The 17,566-nt window shown below is 38.0% G+C and overlaps 1 protein-coding gene and 1 long non-coding RNA gene across 3 annotated transcripts in view; one reads left to right on the top strand and one right to left on the bottom strand.

Annotated features, from left to right (window-relative positions):
* LOC123764475 (transmembrane protein 70 homolog, mitochondrial) overlaps positions 1 to 17,120 on the bottom strand; it is a 29,378-nt gene extending 12,258 nt beyond the window's left edge. The window contains 8 exon segments of the mRNA XM_069314488.1: positions 329 to 458; positions 882 to 979; positions 5,532 to 5,661; positions 6,064 to 6,140; positions 7,647 to 7,942; positions 8,225 to 8,384; positions 16,012 to 16,064; positions 16,979 to 17,120. Of these exon segments, the coding sequence (XP_069170589.1) occupies positions 329 to 458; positions 882 to 979; positions 5,532 to 5,651 (348 nt within the window). The 5' untranslated portion in view covers positions 5,652 to 5,661; positions 6,064 to 6,140; positions 7,647 to 7,942; ... (1 more) ...; positions 16,012 to 16,064; positions 16,979 to 17,120.
* Positions 8,376 to 10,784, top strand: LOC138357570 (uncharacterized). 2 transcript variants are annotated; one of them, XR_011225063.1, is made up of 3 exons: positions 8,376 to 8,394; positions 8,993 to 9,114; positions 10,428 to 10,784. It is a non-coding gene; the product is annotated as an uncharacterized lncRNA (long non-coding RNA). The 2 variants fall into 2 exon arrangements; XR_011225062.1 differs by having other exon boundaries at positions 8,383 to 9,114.
* Positions 17,121 to 17,566: the final 446 nt, after the last annotated feature.

Here is a 17,566-nt window from a genome sequence, read left to right as displayed (position 1 = left end):
AGCCTGGTAAGTTCGTGAATGTCTTTGATACCAGTCATTGTAGCAGCAAGCTCCTGAATGCCATTTCAGAATAGGCCAGTGTTTCTGATTCTGTATTTCACTACAGTTCATAATTATAAGATCCTAGTACACAGTATGTTTAACCATTGTCTGTCATCTTTTCCCCACTTACCTACTGTAATCTAGTTAAGCCAATAAATCAAATTATTCTAACATTTAACACCTTACTACTGTATTTATATGTTATATTACATTACGTCAAGTCTTAATTCTTGTATCCAGGTTGATATAACTTGTATTTAACTTGGTGTAACACAAGACCACTAACCTGCATGAGGACTGGCTGGACCATGAGACCCATAAGAGATGTGGAGAGTGAGAATGTTTTCACCATCCTGATTTGAGTTGAAAGGATCCCATGGTAAATTTCCTTCCAAGTGCCAGGTCCAATATCAACTCTGGTGAAAATGAAGACATTTAAAAGCCATGCTGCAACTGGACAGCAATATAACTCTTACATACATGCGTAACCGATTTTCCTGGATGCAAATTGTGTCGCGGTATAATCCTCTTAGACCAGCGGTCGCCAACCTTTGAGTTTACGGATCACCAAATTCATAATTTTAAATGCTGCTGACCACTAAGACAAATCCTTTTGTTCCACTAAACAATATTAATAGTTATTAAAGTTAAACTATTTCATGCCATTATATATAACAGTTAAAGAAAATACACAAATAAAATTCTCTCGGACCACCGGCTGGCGACCTGTCTTAGACTGTTATATTTACTAATCACTTCCTTATATCCATAGCAATGCATAAATTTTATATATTACTACTTTATACTTATTATACTAAATATGAAAACATGTCACGTACTCTGTCTCGGTGTTGGAAATCGGTGTCTCTTTTTCTTTGGTGCCAAACTTTCGTATCAAAACCAACCTTTGTGCATCCTCCCATCCATGTAGTGGTTTCTGTTACAAAATGGTACATTTCTATTATAAAGATCCATTATGTATAACATATTATAGCAAGAATGTTAGATACTGTATAGTCCAGGAACCCATAAAGTATAAAACACATTTCAATTCAATTGCAGTGATTGTATTTGACAACCAAACCACAACTCTGAAAACAGTGAGAGGGTGTGTTAGCTAGAGCTGCAATTTTAGAAATATTATCATTGCAATAATGGGAGGTGTGGTCAAGGAACTGATGAACCTAGTTGGAGCTCTGAGAGCAGAGATGGATTCCCTACAGGAGGTACGACAGCTGAAACATCAAGAAGAAACAGAGGAGGAGAACAATATTAAAAAGACCTTGTTGTGGAAAGTCGTAAAGGACAGAGGTCTTAAGAAGACCTTGACAAGGCCGCCTACAGATGCCCTAAGAACTTCAAAATCCTTTGTCATGTTGGAACACGAGTGCTGCGAGAGCCTGCAGTTCACTTGAAAGAGAAATCAACGAAGTGCAGGCCCCTCAAAGTGCTCAGAACGTAAACTAGGCACCTAAGCAAACTTTGGTTGTGGGAGATTCCCACAACCACAATCCCTGTGTAAATACCAGGTGAGGTATTTACACATGTGTTGTGCTAGAGATAGGGGGAACAGGTTAAGGGCTTGCTATCCGGGAGCTGGAATTGGTGATATTATAAACAACATGAATGATATTATGGCTGCAATGGGAACATTCCTTTTATTTGTATTAGCGCAGGCGGAAATCATGTTGGTCGAGTTACGAGTGAGGAACTGGTTCAGAGGTATAAAACAGCCATAGAATTAGGAGCAAGGGAGAAATCCCAATCATATGTGGCATTTTTCCAAGTAAGGGAGCTGAAAATGAATGGTTGTCGAGGGCATTTGGTAATTGCCGGCTGGAAAGATATTGCAAATCAAATGCAATGTCTTTCATAGATAACTGCGAACACTTCTATGGAAGAAATGAAATGTAGGCGCGTGATGGGGTTGTTGGTTGCTGTTGCAAACTTGGAGGCGTTTCAACTGTTAGTACATAGTGGTATGGGAATTAAATTAATATGGAGGAAGGCGGTAATAAAAGTATGTGTTTGGGGGAGAGAGAGATTGGCCTCAAAATAACAATACACTTAGGGTATATTACACTAACAGTAGAAGTCTAAGAAACAAATTAAATGCTCTTGAATGTACAGAAAAAATTGATATTATTGGACTTACCGAAACGGGGATGAATGTAGAAAATAGAGAACTATTAGCTGATTATCAGACAAATGAATTTAAACTATTTCACACAGATATATTAGACAAGGAGGGGGAGTAGCCATATATGTTAGGGACAATTTGAAATGTAGTCTCAAAGAGGGAATCAAAACTGAGCCCCACACAAACTATTTGGATAGAATTAAGCAAATAATCTTATAATAGGTAGTTATATATAGGCCACCAAATTTAGACAGAATGGAAGCAAAGCATCTATGGGATGAAATATCTAGAGAATCTAGGTCTAAAATTATTTGTGTCATGGGTGACTTTATTCAACTAAAATTAAACTGGATTAACGAAGCAGAAGATTTTATAGAATTAATTGACAATTGCTTTCTTACGCAACACATTAAGGAACCAACGCGGGAAAATAATATTTTAGATTTTGTGTTAACTAACAGGGAAACACCGATTAATGACATCGAAATTGGGAGTGTACTAGGGAACAGTGATCACAAAGAAATCAGATTTAGCATAGAATGGAATAGAAAAGCAGAAAAATTCTGTTAAAAGTTCCAGATTTATGAATCGCTAATTTTAATATCCTAAGAAATTGTTTGAGTCAAATAGATTGGAAAGTCTTGGAGCAAGACATGAACTCAGCGATGTGTGATGTAAAGGGGGATTTCGATTTGGATTCAAAATATGTCTTATTTACAAATAGTCTAAGCAAAGCACAGAAAAGTAGTATACCTTACAAATTGAAAAGATCAAATACAAATGAACCAAAATGGATAACATACGATCTGAAAAACCTTATAGGTAGAAAGACAGCTTGGTACAAAAGGATTAAGAATGGGGAAGTCAGTTTAGAGCAAGAATTCCCACAACTGGTTAAAAAAAAAAGAGAGATAAAGAGAGCAAAAAGAAACTATGAAGTTCGTATAGCAGGCCAAGCAATGGCAATTCCTAAAGGGTTTTTTCAGTTATATCGAACAAAGGTTAGGGAAAGGACAGGTCAGATAACGAATAATGACGTAGAGACGAGTAGTATTGTTAATAAATATTTTGTACTTACTAAAGAAGAACTTAACTATGCCTTCAGCCATGCAAGTCTATGTGGGTGGGGACAAGAACAGGTTGACTAGTCTAACAGTTACCAGGGATATTATTATTAAACAAATAGTAAAACTCAAACCAAACAAGTCCCTAGTCTTTGCCACGGAGCCATTGTATACTATATTTAATACATCATTACAGTCACGCAGAGTGCCAGAGTCGTAGAAGGTTGCAAATGTGGTACCAATTTTTAAGAAAGGTGATAGATCACTTGCATCAAACTATCTACCAATTAGACTAACGTCTATTGTGGGAAAGTTACTTGAATCGATAATTGCAAATACCATTCGTCTTCATTTTGAAAAACATACATTAATAAACGAGTCACAACCAGGTTTTACAAATTTGCTATCTTTTTATTCCAGCATAGTTGAGGCAGTTGATAGTAGTAAGATTTGTGATGTTGTGTAGCTTGACGTTAGCAAACCTTTTGATACAGTGCCACATGAAAGCCTCATTAAAAAGATAAAAGCTCATGGTATTGGGGTGCTATATTAAGTTGGATTAGGGCATAGCTATACCAAAGGAAACAGTATAAATGAGGTTAAGTCAGAGTGGGAATATGTTGTAAGTGGAGTGCCTCAAGGCTCTGTCTTGGGACCTCTGTTGTTTATAATATATATAAATGATTTAGATTCAGGTTTGAGTAGCAACATATGCAAATTTGTCGACGATACAAAAATTGGTAGGGAAATTAACACACAAGACTCACTATCACTACAAGTTAATCTAAATAGGGTTTTGAAGACCCTTTGAAATGGTCAAAAAGATTGGCAGATGCTGATTAAAGTGCTGAGGCGAGGTAATGATGATAGAGTTACAAGATACGAGCTAGATGCTGATGAATTTGATTGCGAAAGGGATCTGGAAGTTATGATTTGTTTTAAAATTATACTAAAGGATCAATGCATGAATGTTCGCAATAAGGCAAATAGGACACTGGGATTTATTAATCGAAGTGTTAGTAACAAGACACCTGGTGTTGTTCTTCAGCTATATCTTGCTCTGGTTAGGCCCCATTTAGATTATGCAGTTCAGTTTTGGTCACCATACTATAGAATGGATATAAATTCACTTGAACATGTCCAGCGTAGGATGACTAAGTTAATTCCCCAAATCAGAAATCTTTCATATCAAGAAAGATTAACAAAGCTTAAATTGCATTCATTGGAAAGGCGAAGAGCTAGGGGTGACGTGATAAGAGGTTTACAAGTGGATTACTGGACATAACAAAGGGAATATTAATAGGGTATTCAAAGTATCAACACAAAACAATGTATATAAATTGGATAAGTTTAGATTTAGGAAAGACTTGGGTAAATACTGGTTCGGTAACAAGGTTGTTGATTTGTGGAACCATTTGTCACATAACGTGGTGGAGGTGGGGTCCCTCGATTGTTTAAATCCTAGGATGGACATGTATACGAGTGGGATTGGGTGGTTATTGATAGGAGCTGCCTAGTATGGACCAATAGGCCTTTGTCCTTATGTTCTTACAACCACCACTACTGAGCAAAACAACCACATAAGTTGTAGCAAAGCTGATCTTATACAACCCAAAAACCACTGCATATTCAAACAAATTCATTTATCTTTATCAATAGAAGCACTAAAAACAAAATCCCTTACTTAAATGGTTTCCTTTCATACACAAATACATTATTTGCAGCATCAAAATAACCCGTACTACAGAGACAGTAAGACTTGGATTCTAATTATTAAATTTATATTCATTAAAGTAGGGGGCATGGAGGCATAAGGTGGGCATATTAGGGACACGCTAACTTGTGAAGAACTCAAATGATCGAGACCTTAGTAATTGAAAACAAAAATACCCAGTAATTATCCTCATATTCACCCAACATTTTCAAAACTAAAAGATTCACTGAGCAGATAAGAAATATGGAGAACAATAGAAAACCTAGCAAACTTATAACGAACATTATTCTTTAACTCAAGACATTACTAATTTGGCCTGCTTTAACCCATATCGTATTCCATCAAGTCCACTACAGGCTCACCATAGCCCGTGCTCCTTTGAAATTTTGTTCCGAGTAGCTGATTCTAAACAACAAAACAAGGTATTCAATTAATATTTCTCATTTGTTAGCCCATATATGTTACTTATCCATAAAAAAATATGCAATTTTAAGTGTACACTATACAGTACTCATTACCCGTTAACCACAGTACTATATAATAAATTAAAATTTTTACGCCGATACTTTACCTTTACGATTCTTGTACAAAAATTGGCTCTGGTAGAACACGGTAAAAGTGACGGCAATCTCAGTAGAGCCACACAGCTGTCTCGCTGCATAGCGCACAGAGTTCTGTATACTCCTGCCATTCTTAATTACCTGTGAATGTGATAATATTTATTGTCACCTATCAAAACAGGATTCAAAATAAAATACAAACGAAATTACAATGAATAAAAACTATTTAGAGATACTGTACAGTATATATAAAACATAGGACAACAGTTTAGGTCATTTGCAGTTTGGTGGCGATCTATGCAGTTCAAATTGAGTACTATACAAGGAATAATTGTACATGGGGATCAAATTCAAATCTTGTGAACTGACACCTCTGAAAACACACTGTACTAATAATGTACCTATCAAAATACTGGTGTGAATGAAGCAACTTTACACAGTGTGTCAGTGGCTGAGGTTCTAGCAATCACTAGTTGTACAACTGGGGGCCAGAAGACACTGCACATTAAATAATTCAGCCAAGAACCAGTCTATTATAAATACCTTCCAAGCCCCTGCTTTAGGGATATAGACAGTCCGCTGTGGTATTAAATGCGATGCTTTAGTACCTCTCTCTCCATCTGCAAATACAGTATGTACCAGATATGTCGAAATACATCAAGCAACACCATGATTAAGGGTGTTTCATTGTTTATTTAGAGGGAGGGGTCCACGACAACGTACGGTTGTATAGAGGATAATCTCAACCCGTATTAAAAAAAAAAAAAAAAAGTTAAATCATACACTTCCCTTGATAATTACCCTATTTTCATCAAATTGGGTATCAATAGGAATTGATACAATAACAAACAGCCCCCCTTTCTGTCAAAACCCTGTATACAGTTTTGACAATGCTAGTTTTCCAAAGTGTTAAACCCGTATACTGTATTATTAGGTTAGGTTAGGTTGCATACTGTATTATTACTGTATGTAGGATGTATACTGTATTATCAGGTTAGGATCTTCTTGGTTATCTTGAGATGATTTCGGGGCTATTTAGTGTCCCCGCGGCCCGGTCCTCGACCAGGCCTCCACCCCCAGGAAGCAGCCCGTGACAGCTGACTAACACCCAGGTACCTATTTTACTGCTAGGTAACAGGGGCATAGGGTGAAAGAAACTCTGCCCAATGTTTCTCGCCGGCGCCTGGGATCGAACCCAGGATCACAAGTCCAGCGTGCTGTCCGCTCGGCCTACCGGCTCCCTTCCGGGTGCATTTGTTTCCCCGTTAAGTTTAGTAAGTATTGTATAGGTGAGACATTTGCCAGTGGATGTTAAGTAGGTTTTAACATCCGCTAGCAAACCGTCTTCCAAAAAATATGACTTACATCCAAGCACCTAACCCGAACACCGCCTTGATGATGGGTTTGGTCGTTTCGGAAACAAAAACAAGACGCTTCAACGATTTTCGTTTTCTGTTTGGTAACACTGTATGTATGTATTATGACTGCCTGTATTTACCTCAGGTTAGGCTGCACTGGGTTCAATAAAATTGAAAATCAATTTCAATTTCCAAAATTTGGAATGTATGACAATCCGTTGGCGAATCGACTTGTGTACACAATGTGACGATTTATTTTAAGAGGATCCGAGTCGCATCGTACACAAGACGGAATATTCTAACCTAACTCGCCCCAAATTAATTTAACTCAACCCAGCCTAACTTATATATGTAATATATACTATATATATATTAATATATATAGTATATATGTAATATATACTACAATAGACGAGTCTGACAATTGCAAAACGATGTTTCGTTAAACCATTTCCTGTACGCTTTGACCATACCCCATAGAGGACCGCCTACACCATTATCAATGGCCTTTAAAGGGTTTGGCGTGGAAGAAATGTCCCTGGAATGAAACAAATGGCGTAAACTTAAGCTTGTTAACTATTAAACAAACTTTACCCCCATAACTCACCCCTCCCCCTTAGGTCTTGAAATACTTCAAAAATTAGGTCTATTTCCCCCCTTAGAAATGTCTGTCTTACCTCTATGTCACTATAAACACAAGCAAACATTCAGTTCATCTGTGCAGCAGTGAAATAGACAGAATGGGAGAGAGACAGAGACGGTGTTTACCTTCTGGCGGCGTGTGGACGGCAGACGACGAGACCCGGGGGAGGGGGAGGGGACAGAGGCTGTGGTGCCACATCTAACGTGAACACATTCTCATCCTATTTCCCTAATCCTTTCCCTCCCTCGCTACAAAAATACTTGCGCATATGTAACAAAATTTCCCCCAATTGACTTTTAACATTTAATACACAAAGCTACAGTACACGACAAATTCAGTGTCGTGTGCTAAAGGGTGAACTGGCACCCGTGCTCAAATCCGGATATGGCAGGTCGTTCTTCACTGACTTCAAGACGTCAAACTGAAAGATAAACAGTAGAGGGGCTTTGCTACTTTCTATATCATTTTATTTAAATAAAAAATGTACGGATAAATACAAAGATAATGTCAAATAAAATCACAGCGGTCCAATTAAGATCTTTTACAAAACCTGTCAGTTGCCGTTTAACTATATTAAAGGAACGCCCATTATTCAATATTAATGAAATATACACTGTTGTAACAACAAAATGATGATTCTTGTCACTTTTTTTATTTAACAAACAAATATTAGACATAAAAGTCACGGTTATTGTTAACTAACCACTGCAATGTCTTTAATATGGCTCGCGTTTTCTCAGACAACTTCCCGTTTTCTTTTAATCTTTTCCTGCTGGTTGAGGATTGTTAGTCGTGGAGTGACCCCTTGTTAGCCACTCAGAAGAGGCCGGCCATTAACACGCCTCGGACGCGAGCCGGTCAACCTGACCAAATGTAAACTCTATTATAATACAATACCTATTAATTCGCATATTTTGCGTCTCTCTAATTTAATGTAAACAAATATTGAAATTCCTTTACATGATTCTATCTCAAATGCATGGAGCAACTATAGGAAATGCTATACTCATTTCAATCCTAGGTTTGTCGAAATAACCATTAAAAGAAGGCACCAAACCGGAAATAAATATATAGGTAGCAGTAACAAATGTGAATATCATTCAAAATTATGTACTACCAGAAATCCTGACTAAATGTCCAAGATTTGCTTAGGTGGCGCATGCATATAACTATATTAATATATAGTCAACCACCACCCTGCACTTAATTGCAGTGAGGAGCATAGTTAGCAACTTAAAGTATATGCATAACTGCCTTACCGCAGATGTAAATGTTCAGCTTACAATACTCATAGTTACCCCTATGTTACTCAACTATTAATATATTCATTAAACTAATGAAGATGGCCACTTTTAAAAGTCTTTACGACTACTAGAAAACAGTTATAACAATCCTTGCAGTATATACACAAGTCATAGGCCAAATCCATAACGAGGCTATCGGGTATAATCACCCCCCCCCCCCCCCCCAGGATTGGGTCGTTAACCCTGTACCCTCCAACCCAACAAGTTGGCGCGCCTGACCCCAAACAGCCAGACTACTCCTGGCCGCTGTTCAAGCACCACACCACTTCTTAAGGCTCCCAAAGGGTTGGTAAGTAGTTGGTCTCACACTTGTCTTAGATAGTTAATGGAGTATAGACGTCTGTGGTGCGCTGCCACTTGCATTAGTTTAGCCAAGCATAGAGACCTTGTCTTCAGCACATTTGTATATAGATAGATTATATATGATTCACTCTATACTAGATAGTTATATACATATTAATGTAATGAACATAATACCAATTTTACTTGTTCATTTTTATCTTTTTGACAAACCGAATAAGGTTCAGTATTAGTTTAAAAACCTAGAGGGGTAATACAGCAAATGCGGGATATATTTGGCTTAGGAATATTTAAGCAATTTTCAGCTCTTATAGTCGAGGGAAAAAGTTCAAAATTCTATCCAGATGTCTTAACGTAAACATATACAAAGTTAAAAGCAGGAAATCAAGGCAGCAGAAATATAGATTTAATTAGTCAAACTGGCATAGGAGGCGCGGTTAAAACCACAGGAAATAGAGAAATAATATTTGCCAATTTCCATAATTAAATAGGCCTAAGAGGGGGGGGGGGGAGGTAGCATAATCTAGATAACTGAACCCTTCCAATGAATACTGAGAGAATCGGCTCGCGGACCAGATTTACTGAGAACTAGCAAATAACTATGAAGAGTAGATATCGGTACTATATAGGTAAGGTTCAATTACATTAGATAACGTAAATACGATGTAATATTGACTAATATGGAATTAAAGTAATCGCTATACCAGGAAATAGTTTTCTAGTAGAAATTAAAATCTTTCTTGTTTATATAATACACAAGTTACCATGAATAATTTCTAGGACAAAGGGTAGGTTATTAGTTACAGTAATAATCATAACTAACTTCAGGTGGTGGGAGAGTTAATGTACTATATTGAATACAGCCTTAAGTGCTACTTCAGCAATTTTAATAGAATCGGTATAAATATATAACAATCGTTAGGTTCATTTGATAAACAATATTGCTAGGTTTTTGTTTAAAGATACATTCAGAGACTTAAGACAATTAAAGAAAGTGGATACCAAACTTTGACCGTAATTTTCAGTAATGCATAATACAATATTTATTTTTAGGTTATCAACGTTACATCATTCTCAAATTAATGTCATGTTAAGCTTAACTTCAAAACCGTCAACAGAAACCATATTAGGCACAATATGCTTGTTTGTATTAACTTAATCACGATCATTTAAGACTTATTTTGCACTAAGCAAACGAATTAGTTCAAACATTTAACTACATGTTTTTCACTACTCAAATTATTTAAGGTACAACACCGTTTTGAATCAAAGGTTTCAACTAATATTCGTCTTTCTTTGCAGGTGGCGACGTACAACACAACTGGACTATAATGGACATCACTGACAACGGCAATGAAACTGAACTTCTATGCAATTAACGCAACGTGCAGCAACACGGCCAATAACTACAACTTTGGCGGCAAGCTTAAGATCTGAGCAGACTTCTTGAGTGCACGCGACACGTCTGTGTCAATGGCTACACAACCATCATGGCATCGGATAACTGACTTCCTACGTCAACTTAGACTGCAACTTCCGCCTTTGTCACTACTTCAACAGACTTCTGAACGATAAAGGAAGATCGTGACGCAACTATACACATTTTGCTCCAAGGCAATTGTTATTACTAGATATTATATAATAAAACATATTTCCAAAGGAATCTTGTCTAACCTTATAAGCCAAATGTTTTGAAATTGAAAATTACGACATTGAACCCATACGAAACTTTAGGCTGATAACTGTTTTCATGCTATGGACAATTTAATTGCACTATAGTGAAAGCTTAGTTATCATCACTGATGCGTAAGGTAAATCAAATTTTTCAAACTGTGTAAACCCAACTTTTTTTTTGACATTCAAGCATTTTAAAACTGAACGAGCTACGCCAATTATTACAACTTTTACGAACTCGACTGATTTATAAAACTATTGTTTTCAATGGCGATAAACCGAACACGCAATCATAAGTTACCAACAAACTTTTGCATTTATTATGATCAAACTAATAATGCAATGATACCAACTTGCGCATTATTCCATATGTAAAGAAGACAATCTGCAGTTACTGACACACGGTATTCAACTTTTACAAAGCTAGCAATCTGAACGATTTTTGTCAGATTTAATAATAAGAGATTTTTACAACTAGACGAGGCCGATTTAGACAATTTAACGCAGATTGCAAATCTACATGATGATTTAGTGTTCATAAGATCAAAATCATCAGGAACTGCGGCTGTTACACAAATACGACGAACACCTACTCTGATTAAACGGAACAAGCAAACGACATCGCTATATGTGGTTACAAACCAGGATTCTAGCACTGCCTAACTTATTTTTAACGCGATGGACAATCTTACTGAAGCCAACATATGGGCCTATTTATCCTTTGCACTAACCTGTCAGCTTAGAGTCCGCCCTCTCAAAGGTATTATTTCTCATTTAACTAGTTAAAATATATAATTTACGAGGTCCAAACTTAAGTTGCCTGTAGCCTAATAACCATTCTGACGTTCGAATTCTTTCTTTACGCTAGTCTTAAGGTTCTGGATGGAACTTTATATCTTGTGATCTGTCCTTCAAAGTGTGTCAGGTCAGGTTCCTCTAACTCATGTGCCTTGAAAGAGCGCTCGTTTACGTCTCTTAAACGATGTCCCACGTGGCTCTGAATATGGCTTTCACTTCAGTGCCATTTTCTTCCATCATAGTATATTCATTTCTAGGTCTCTAAGATCCCCTCTATTCATAGTTCTCGGTTTTTATGGACTTCTGATCTTCCTTGGATCACTTAACGAGTCCGAGGTTTACTGTGCTTCTGTCTTCCTCTTCAGTGTGATGAACATCTACACATTTCTGAGAAAACATTTCATTTCTTCTTTCTACCTTTTAGTTCAAGACTTCATGTAAGCCCCATGTATGTAACGTTTCTTGATCAAACTTTTAGCTCCATGATATGGCACAGGTCGCTAGCTGCAAGGAAGTATCTCGTACTCTATTTTTTTCATATCTGCCACATCTTGGGTAAACACTAGGTCTAATACTGCTGGTGGGTCATCTTCCCTTACTCTTGTTGATTTCGTAATGTGTTGCTTCAAGAAGCGTTTGTCTTCTAGTTTTACCATCTTTCCCGTGACGGATTCCTACTTATCCCATCTCTTTCTCTGCGACTAGAATCTTACCCCTCGTTCTCATCATGGCTCTTTAGGACTATTTGCCCATCTCTCTACTTTTACCACGCCTATTCCATGCATCTCTTGTTGACACATAGGCTATGAGGGGTTGGATGATCTGGGGTAGCCTCTTGCCTGTTCGCTCTCAGCCCCGTAATGTCCCTTTCATTTTTATCATCGCTCCATATATCTCATGTTGGCTGAACACCAGTGTTGGGATCACTGTCCAGGACCTTATAGACTACGCAAGTCCAGTTGTGCTTGCAGGGTCGAGCATTAGTAGTTCATTGCACTGACTCGCAATTACATTTACTTTTAAAACTGTGTTTAGCATTGACGTTGATAACGTCATCTAGACCGTTCCACTCTTGGACTGAAACTAGGTCTTTCTGACGTCTGGCTTTTAAATTATCTCCTGTTCCTTGTTGTAAACATTGCTTCTATATCTACTTTATCGAACCCCTCAGTATAATGTACCTCGCTGTCATATTCCTTCTTTCCTGCAGTATAGTGAGGTACAGTTTCCTTAGCTCAGGAACGATCCCCGTTACATGTTTTTTAACATTTTTCGTGGCCTGTTTTCTCTGGATAAGTGATACTTATTATCTATTCTGTGGCAGTGTACTCAAGAATGGGTCTGGGAATACTCTATAGTGCTCTTGGAAGAGATTTTTGTCCAAGTTCCTGAAGGATAACCTGACGTTATCAGTATGGCATAGGCTTCCTTCATTAGTCGCATGATAAGCCTCTCTGGTGTAGCATCTTGAGTTATATCCACTCCTAAGTCGCCTTTTTTGCTCAAAGTCCTGTCCTCATAATTTGCATTAGTCAGGGTTAAAATCTAGTAGCCATTTCTCAAACTATTTCTGGACTTTGTCTACTTCATCTTACAATGTATTGCAATCTTTATTTCTCATTACTTTAGTATCAACAAACATTGATAAAAAATGAGTTTACTTCCTCTTTATATCCTTTACGTACATTAGCAACAGGATGAGTTCTTATACCGATCCTTGGGTGACTCAACTTATTACCTCTCTCCATTCTCATAGCTATGACTTTTTGCAGTCTTTCTGAAAGGTACTCCTTCAACCACTTAAGGTCTCTTCATAATACACCAGCTTGCTTCTCGAATCTGTATAGAAGTTGCTTGTGAGGGAATGTCAAAAGCTTTCTGGCAATCCACGAAAATATATTCTGCGCAACCTCCTCTCCTGTTTGATTCTTCTCATTATGTCATATAACTCGAAATTGGTCTCGCAGGCTTTTCCGTTGGTGCTTGAAAACAGAACATGCATTCGACGAACCTTCTTTCAACATCCTTAATATCTTAGAGATTACTTGCTAATGATACCCGACGGTTCTTCTGTGGCTCTCGTCATCCTTTCTTCTATATAGGTACTTCATTAGCTCCTTTCCAATGACGAGCTGAAATCTATAGCAAGGGCTCCTCAGAAAGCCTGCATCTTCCACTTTTAGGATGAAACGTTTGATTATGTCTGGCCCTATGGCTTTCATCACATCGAGCTCCTCTATTTGTTCATTTACGTCACTAAAAAAATCCTACTTTAGTGTGTCATTTCGGCCAAAATATATCTACAAATCAAATGCAAATAGTTCCAAAGGCACAAACCCCTAGGAAAGGCCCCTCCGCTTTCCCTCTTCCTAATCCACTAACCAATCAACATCACTCCACTTTCATGTGAACTAAAAAAAAGTTCACATGAACTTGGGGTAATAGATGATAGGTTTGTGGATTAAACCTAGACGTTCATGCCTTTGGGGGGAGCGCACTCCCCTTGGCATATGCATTAATAATACATAATGCATATGCCAGTCTACATTTGCATCATCCTAATCTAAGACGATTCTCCTATCTCTCGCTCGAAATATGTTTTACCCATTCTCTATATTAAGTCTACTTCAACCCATCTCTTACGTCACTTAATCTTTCCCACTCATCTCAAAATAAAATGAATGCAAATAGTTCCAAAGGCACAAACCCCTAGGAAAGGCCCCTCCGCTTTCCCTCTTCCTAATCCACTAACCAATCAACATCACTCCACTTTCATGTGAACTAAAAAAAAGTTCACATGAACTTGGGGTAATAGATGATAGGTTTGTGGATTATACCTAAACCTAGACGTTTATGCCTTTGGGGGGAGCGCACTCCCCTTGGCATATGCATTAATAATACATAATGCATATGCCAGTCTACATTTGCATCATCCTAATCTAAGACGATTCTCCTATCTCTCGCTCGAAATATGTTTTACCCATTCTCTATATTAAGTCTACTTCAACCCATCTCTTACGTCACTTAATCTTTCCCACTCATCTCAAAATAAAATGAATGCAAATAGTTCCAAAGGCACAAACCCCTAGGAAAGGCCCCTCCGCTTTCCCTCTTCCTAATCCACTAACCAATCAACATCACTCCACTTTCATGTGAACTAAAAAAAAGTTCACATGAACTTGGGGTAATAGATGATAGGTTTGTGGATTATACCTAAACCTAGACGTTTATGCCTTTGGGGGGAGCGCACTCCCCTTGGCATATGCATTAATAATACATAATGCATATGCCAGTCTACATTTGCATCATCCTAATCTAAGACGATTCTCCTATCTCTCGCTCGAAATATGTTTTACCCATTCTCTATATTAAGTCTACTTCAACCCATCTCTTACGTCACTTAATCTTTCCCACTCATCTCAAAATAAAATGAATGCAAATAGTTCCAAAGGCACAAACCCCTAGGAAAGGCCCCTCCGCTTTCCCTCTTCCTAATCCACTAACCAATCAACATCACTCCACTTTCATGTGAACTAAAAAAAAGTTCACATGAACTTGGGGTAATAGATGATAGGTTTGTGGATTATACCTAAACCTAGACGTTTATGCCTTTGGGGGGAGCGCACTCCCCTTGGCATATGCATTAATAATACATAATGCATATGCCAGTCTACATTTGCATCATCCTAATCTAAGACGATTCTCCTATCTCTCGCTCGAAATATGTTTTACCCATTCTCTATATTAAGTCTACTTCAACCCATCTCTTACGTCACTTAATCTTTCCCACTCATCTCAAAATAAAATGAATGCAAATAGTTCCAAAGGCACAAACCCCTAGGAAAGGCCCCTCCGCTTTCCCTCTTCCTAATCCACTAACCAATCAACATCACTCCACTTTCATGTGAACTAAAAAAAAGTTCACATGAACTTGGGGTAACAGATGATAGGTTTGTGGATTATACCTCAACCTAGACGTTTATGCCTTTGGGGGGAGCGCACTCCCCCTGGCATATGCATTAATAGTACATAATGCATATGCCAGTCTACATTTGCTTCATCCTAATCTTAAGATGGTTCTGATATCTCAATATACGATGTAACCCGCCCTTTACAATTAGCTCCACCACCCTTCCTAACTCACTAAGTCTTCCCCACCTATTTTTTATGAGCCCTAGATGAGGATTGTCTGTCCGCCAATCCTGTAATGTTTGCCTCTGATCACCCAGCATTAATTGGGAATATCGGTATAAACCGATTGACGAGTCGTATTCCAGTGTAAAACTAGTAAAGTAAGGCTTACTATGAGCTACTGGGAAGGGAAAGCTCTCAGCCTGCTAACATGAGTCTGAAGTTGTCTACTCCTGTCTGCCTAGTTCTCTTCCCATGAACAATTGTTTACTTATCTCTTTACCTTACAGCTTGAGCTGTAAGCTTCAGTCGTCAGCTCCAGCACTTGCCACGCACCTAAAAGTAAAAAAACATTTTTTCATTAGCGTTTAATACAAAAAGTTTATTTCAATTACAATCGAGTAGCAAAATAAAATTGTGTTCGAAAGATTGGACCCAATCACTGGAAAGGGTGAAATTGTAATGGAGATTAATTACAGACTATCAATAGTAGAAAACAGCCTATACTGATAAAAGAGTGTAATAGATTAATAACAGTAGCCTATTTGCCTTCGACTCACTAGGCTATGATGTACCGCACTGTACAACATACAGGTGTACACATTAAACTACAACGTAGGACAGAAAAGATGGTTTTTCACCCATAAGATTACAAATTCATGGAACTCCAAAACCACTTAAGCTGTAAATGCCTAATTATTATTTTAGTTTATAATCCAGATACAAAAAATCCTCACTAAAATTAGGGGAAAAGGGAGAGGGGGGGGGGACATTTTGACAAGTCACTGGCTTTCTGTCACCCGTCAAAGCCACTGGAGATGGTGGCCCGTAGGTAAATTTATCATACGAGCCTTCTCTTAATCTGAATCATGCTCAATATACTAACTTCCTCTTAACTAATTATACATTAGTGTATAAGTGACCTACACACTGGTCAAGCCCCCCCCCCCCCAATACACTAAATCTGCTGCCCAACTTTATCGTTTTATATACATTTCCCACTTATTTAAATAAATCAAAATGTTTATCATTTAGTGTGGGGTTTAAGGCTGACCTTAGACAAGGGTATTTAAAGGCCACTACACTGACCCCAAATGACCATGTGGCAACTATAACTGCCAGTTGAACAACACCTATGGCAATTTTGGCCTCAATACAAAAAATATCAAATATATAGTTCACGCGGGAACAAGACTTCTATTTCAATTTACTAATCAATAATGGCTGTCACATCGATTTCTTGTACTCACAATTAATCGATGTACTCCTTGGTAGTTGTTATTGATGGGCGTCAACGATCCTTCCCTCTCGGCTCCTCGGCGTCAAATGACCCTTTGCTTTAATTTTATGCACCCGGACACTCGACTCTCCCTTCCTTCACCATAACGCCAAACTCTTGAACTATAACACCACAGTTAAGCTTCTGACCACCAGAGTCGCTCAAATCGATATTACGCCGTCCATATATAATGGTTGCAAATACGGGCTATTCATGCCCGTGCCACCTTTTGGGTGGCTTAATCTTTATCGCAACAATTCTGTACGTTCATGTTATATAATGTGTATGCAGACAGTTTCAGGAATTTTTATGAGGAGCGGATTTTGTGTAGATATATGCGTTTGGTTTTTATTACGAAATTATCCGGCAGACAATCTTATAGTTTCAGCAAGTCACAATAACATGCCTGAGTTTACATGAGAGCCACTAGCACTAATAGCCTCTACAGGGTCAGGATTCCGGCGGATTGTCGAAGGTCCCCCTATTTGACTTGATCTTTCCCAGCTGTACTTTAACTAACAGTTTTGGCGGGTAGGCGGTTCCATGGGGTTAATAACCC

The sequence above is a fragment of the Procambarus clarkii genome, chromosome 79 (assembly GCF_040958095.1).
Source record: "Procambarus clarkii isolate CNS0578487 chromosome 79, FALCON_Pclarkii_2.0, whole genome shotgun sequence".
Taxonomy (NCBI): domain Eukaryota; kingdom Metazoa; phylum Arthropoda; class Malacostraca; order Decapoda; family Cambaridae; genus Procambarus; species Procambarus clarkii.
Note: the sequence above shows the minus strand (reverse complement) of the source record. Positions and strands in the feature narration are given on the sequence as shown.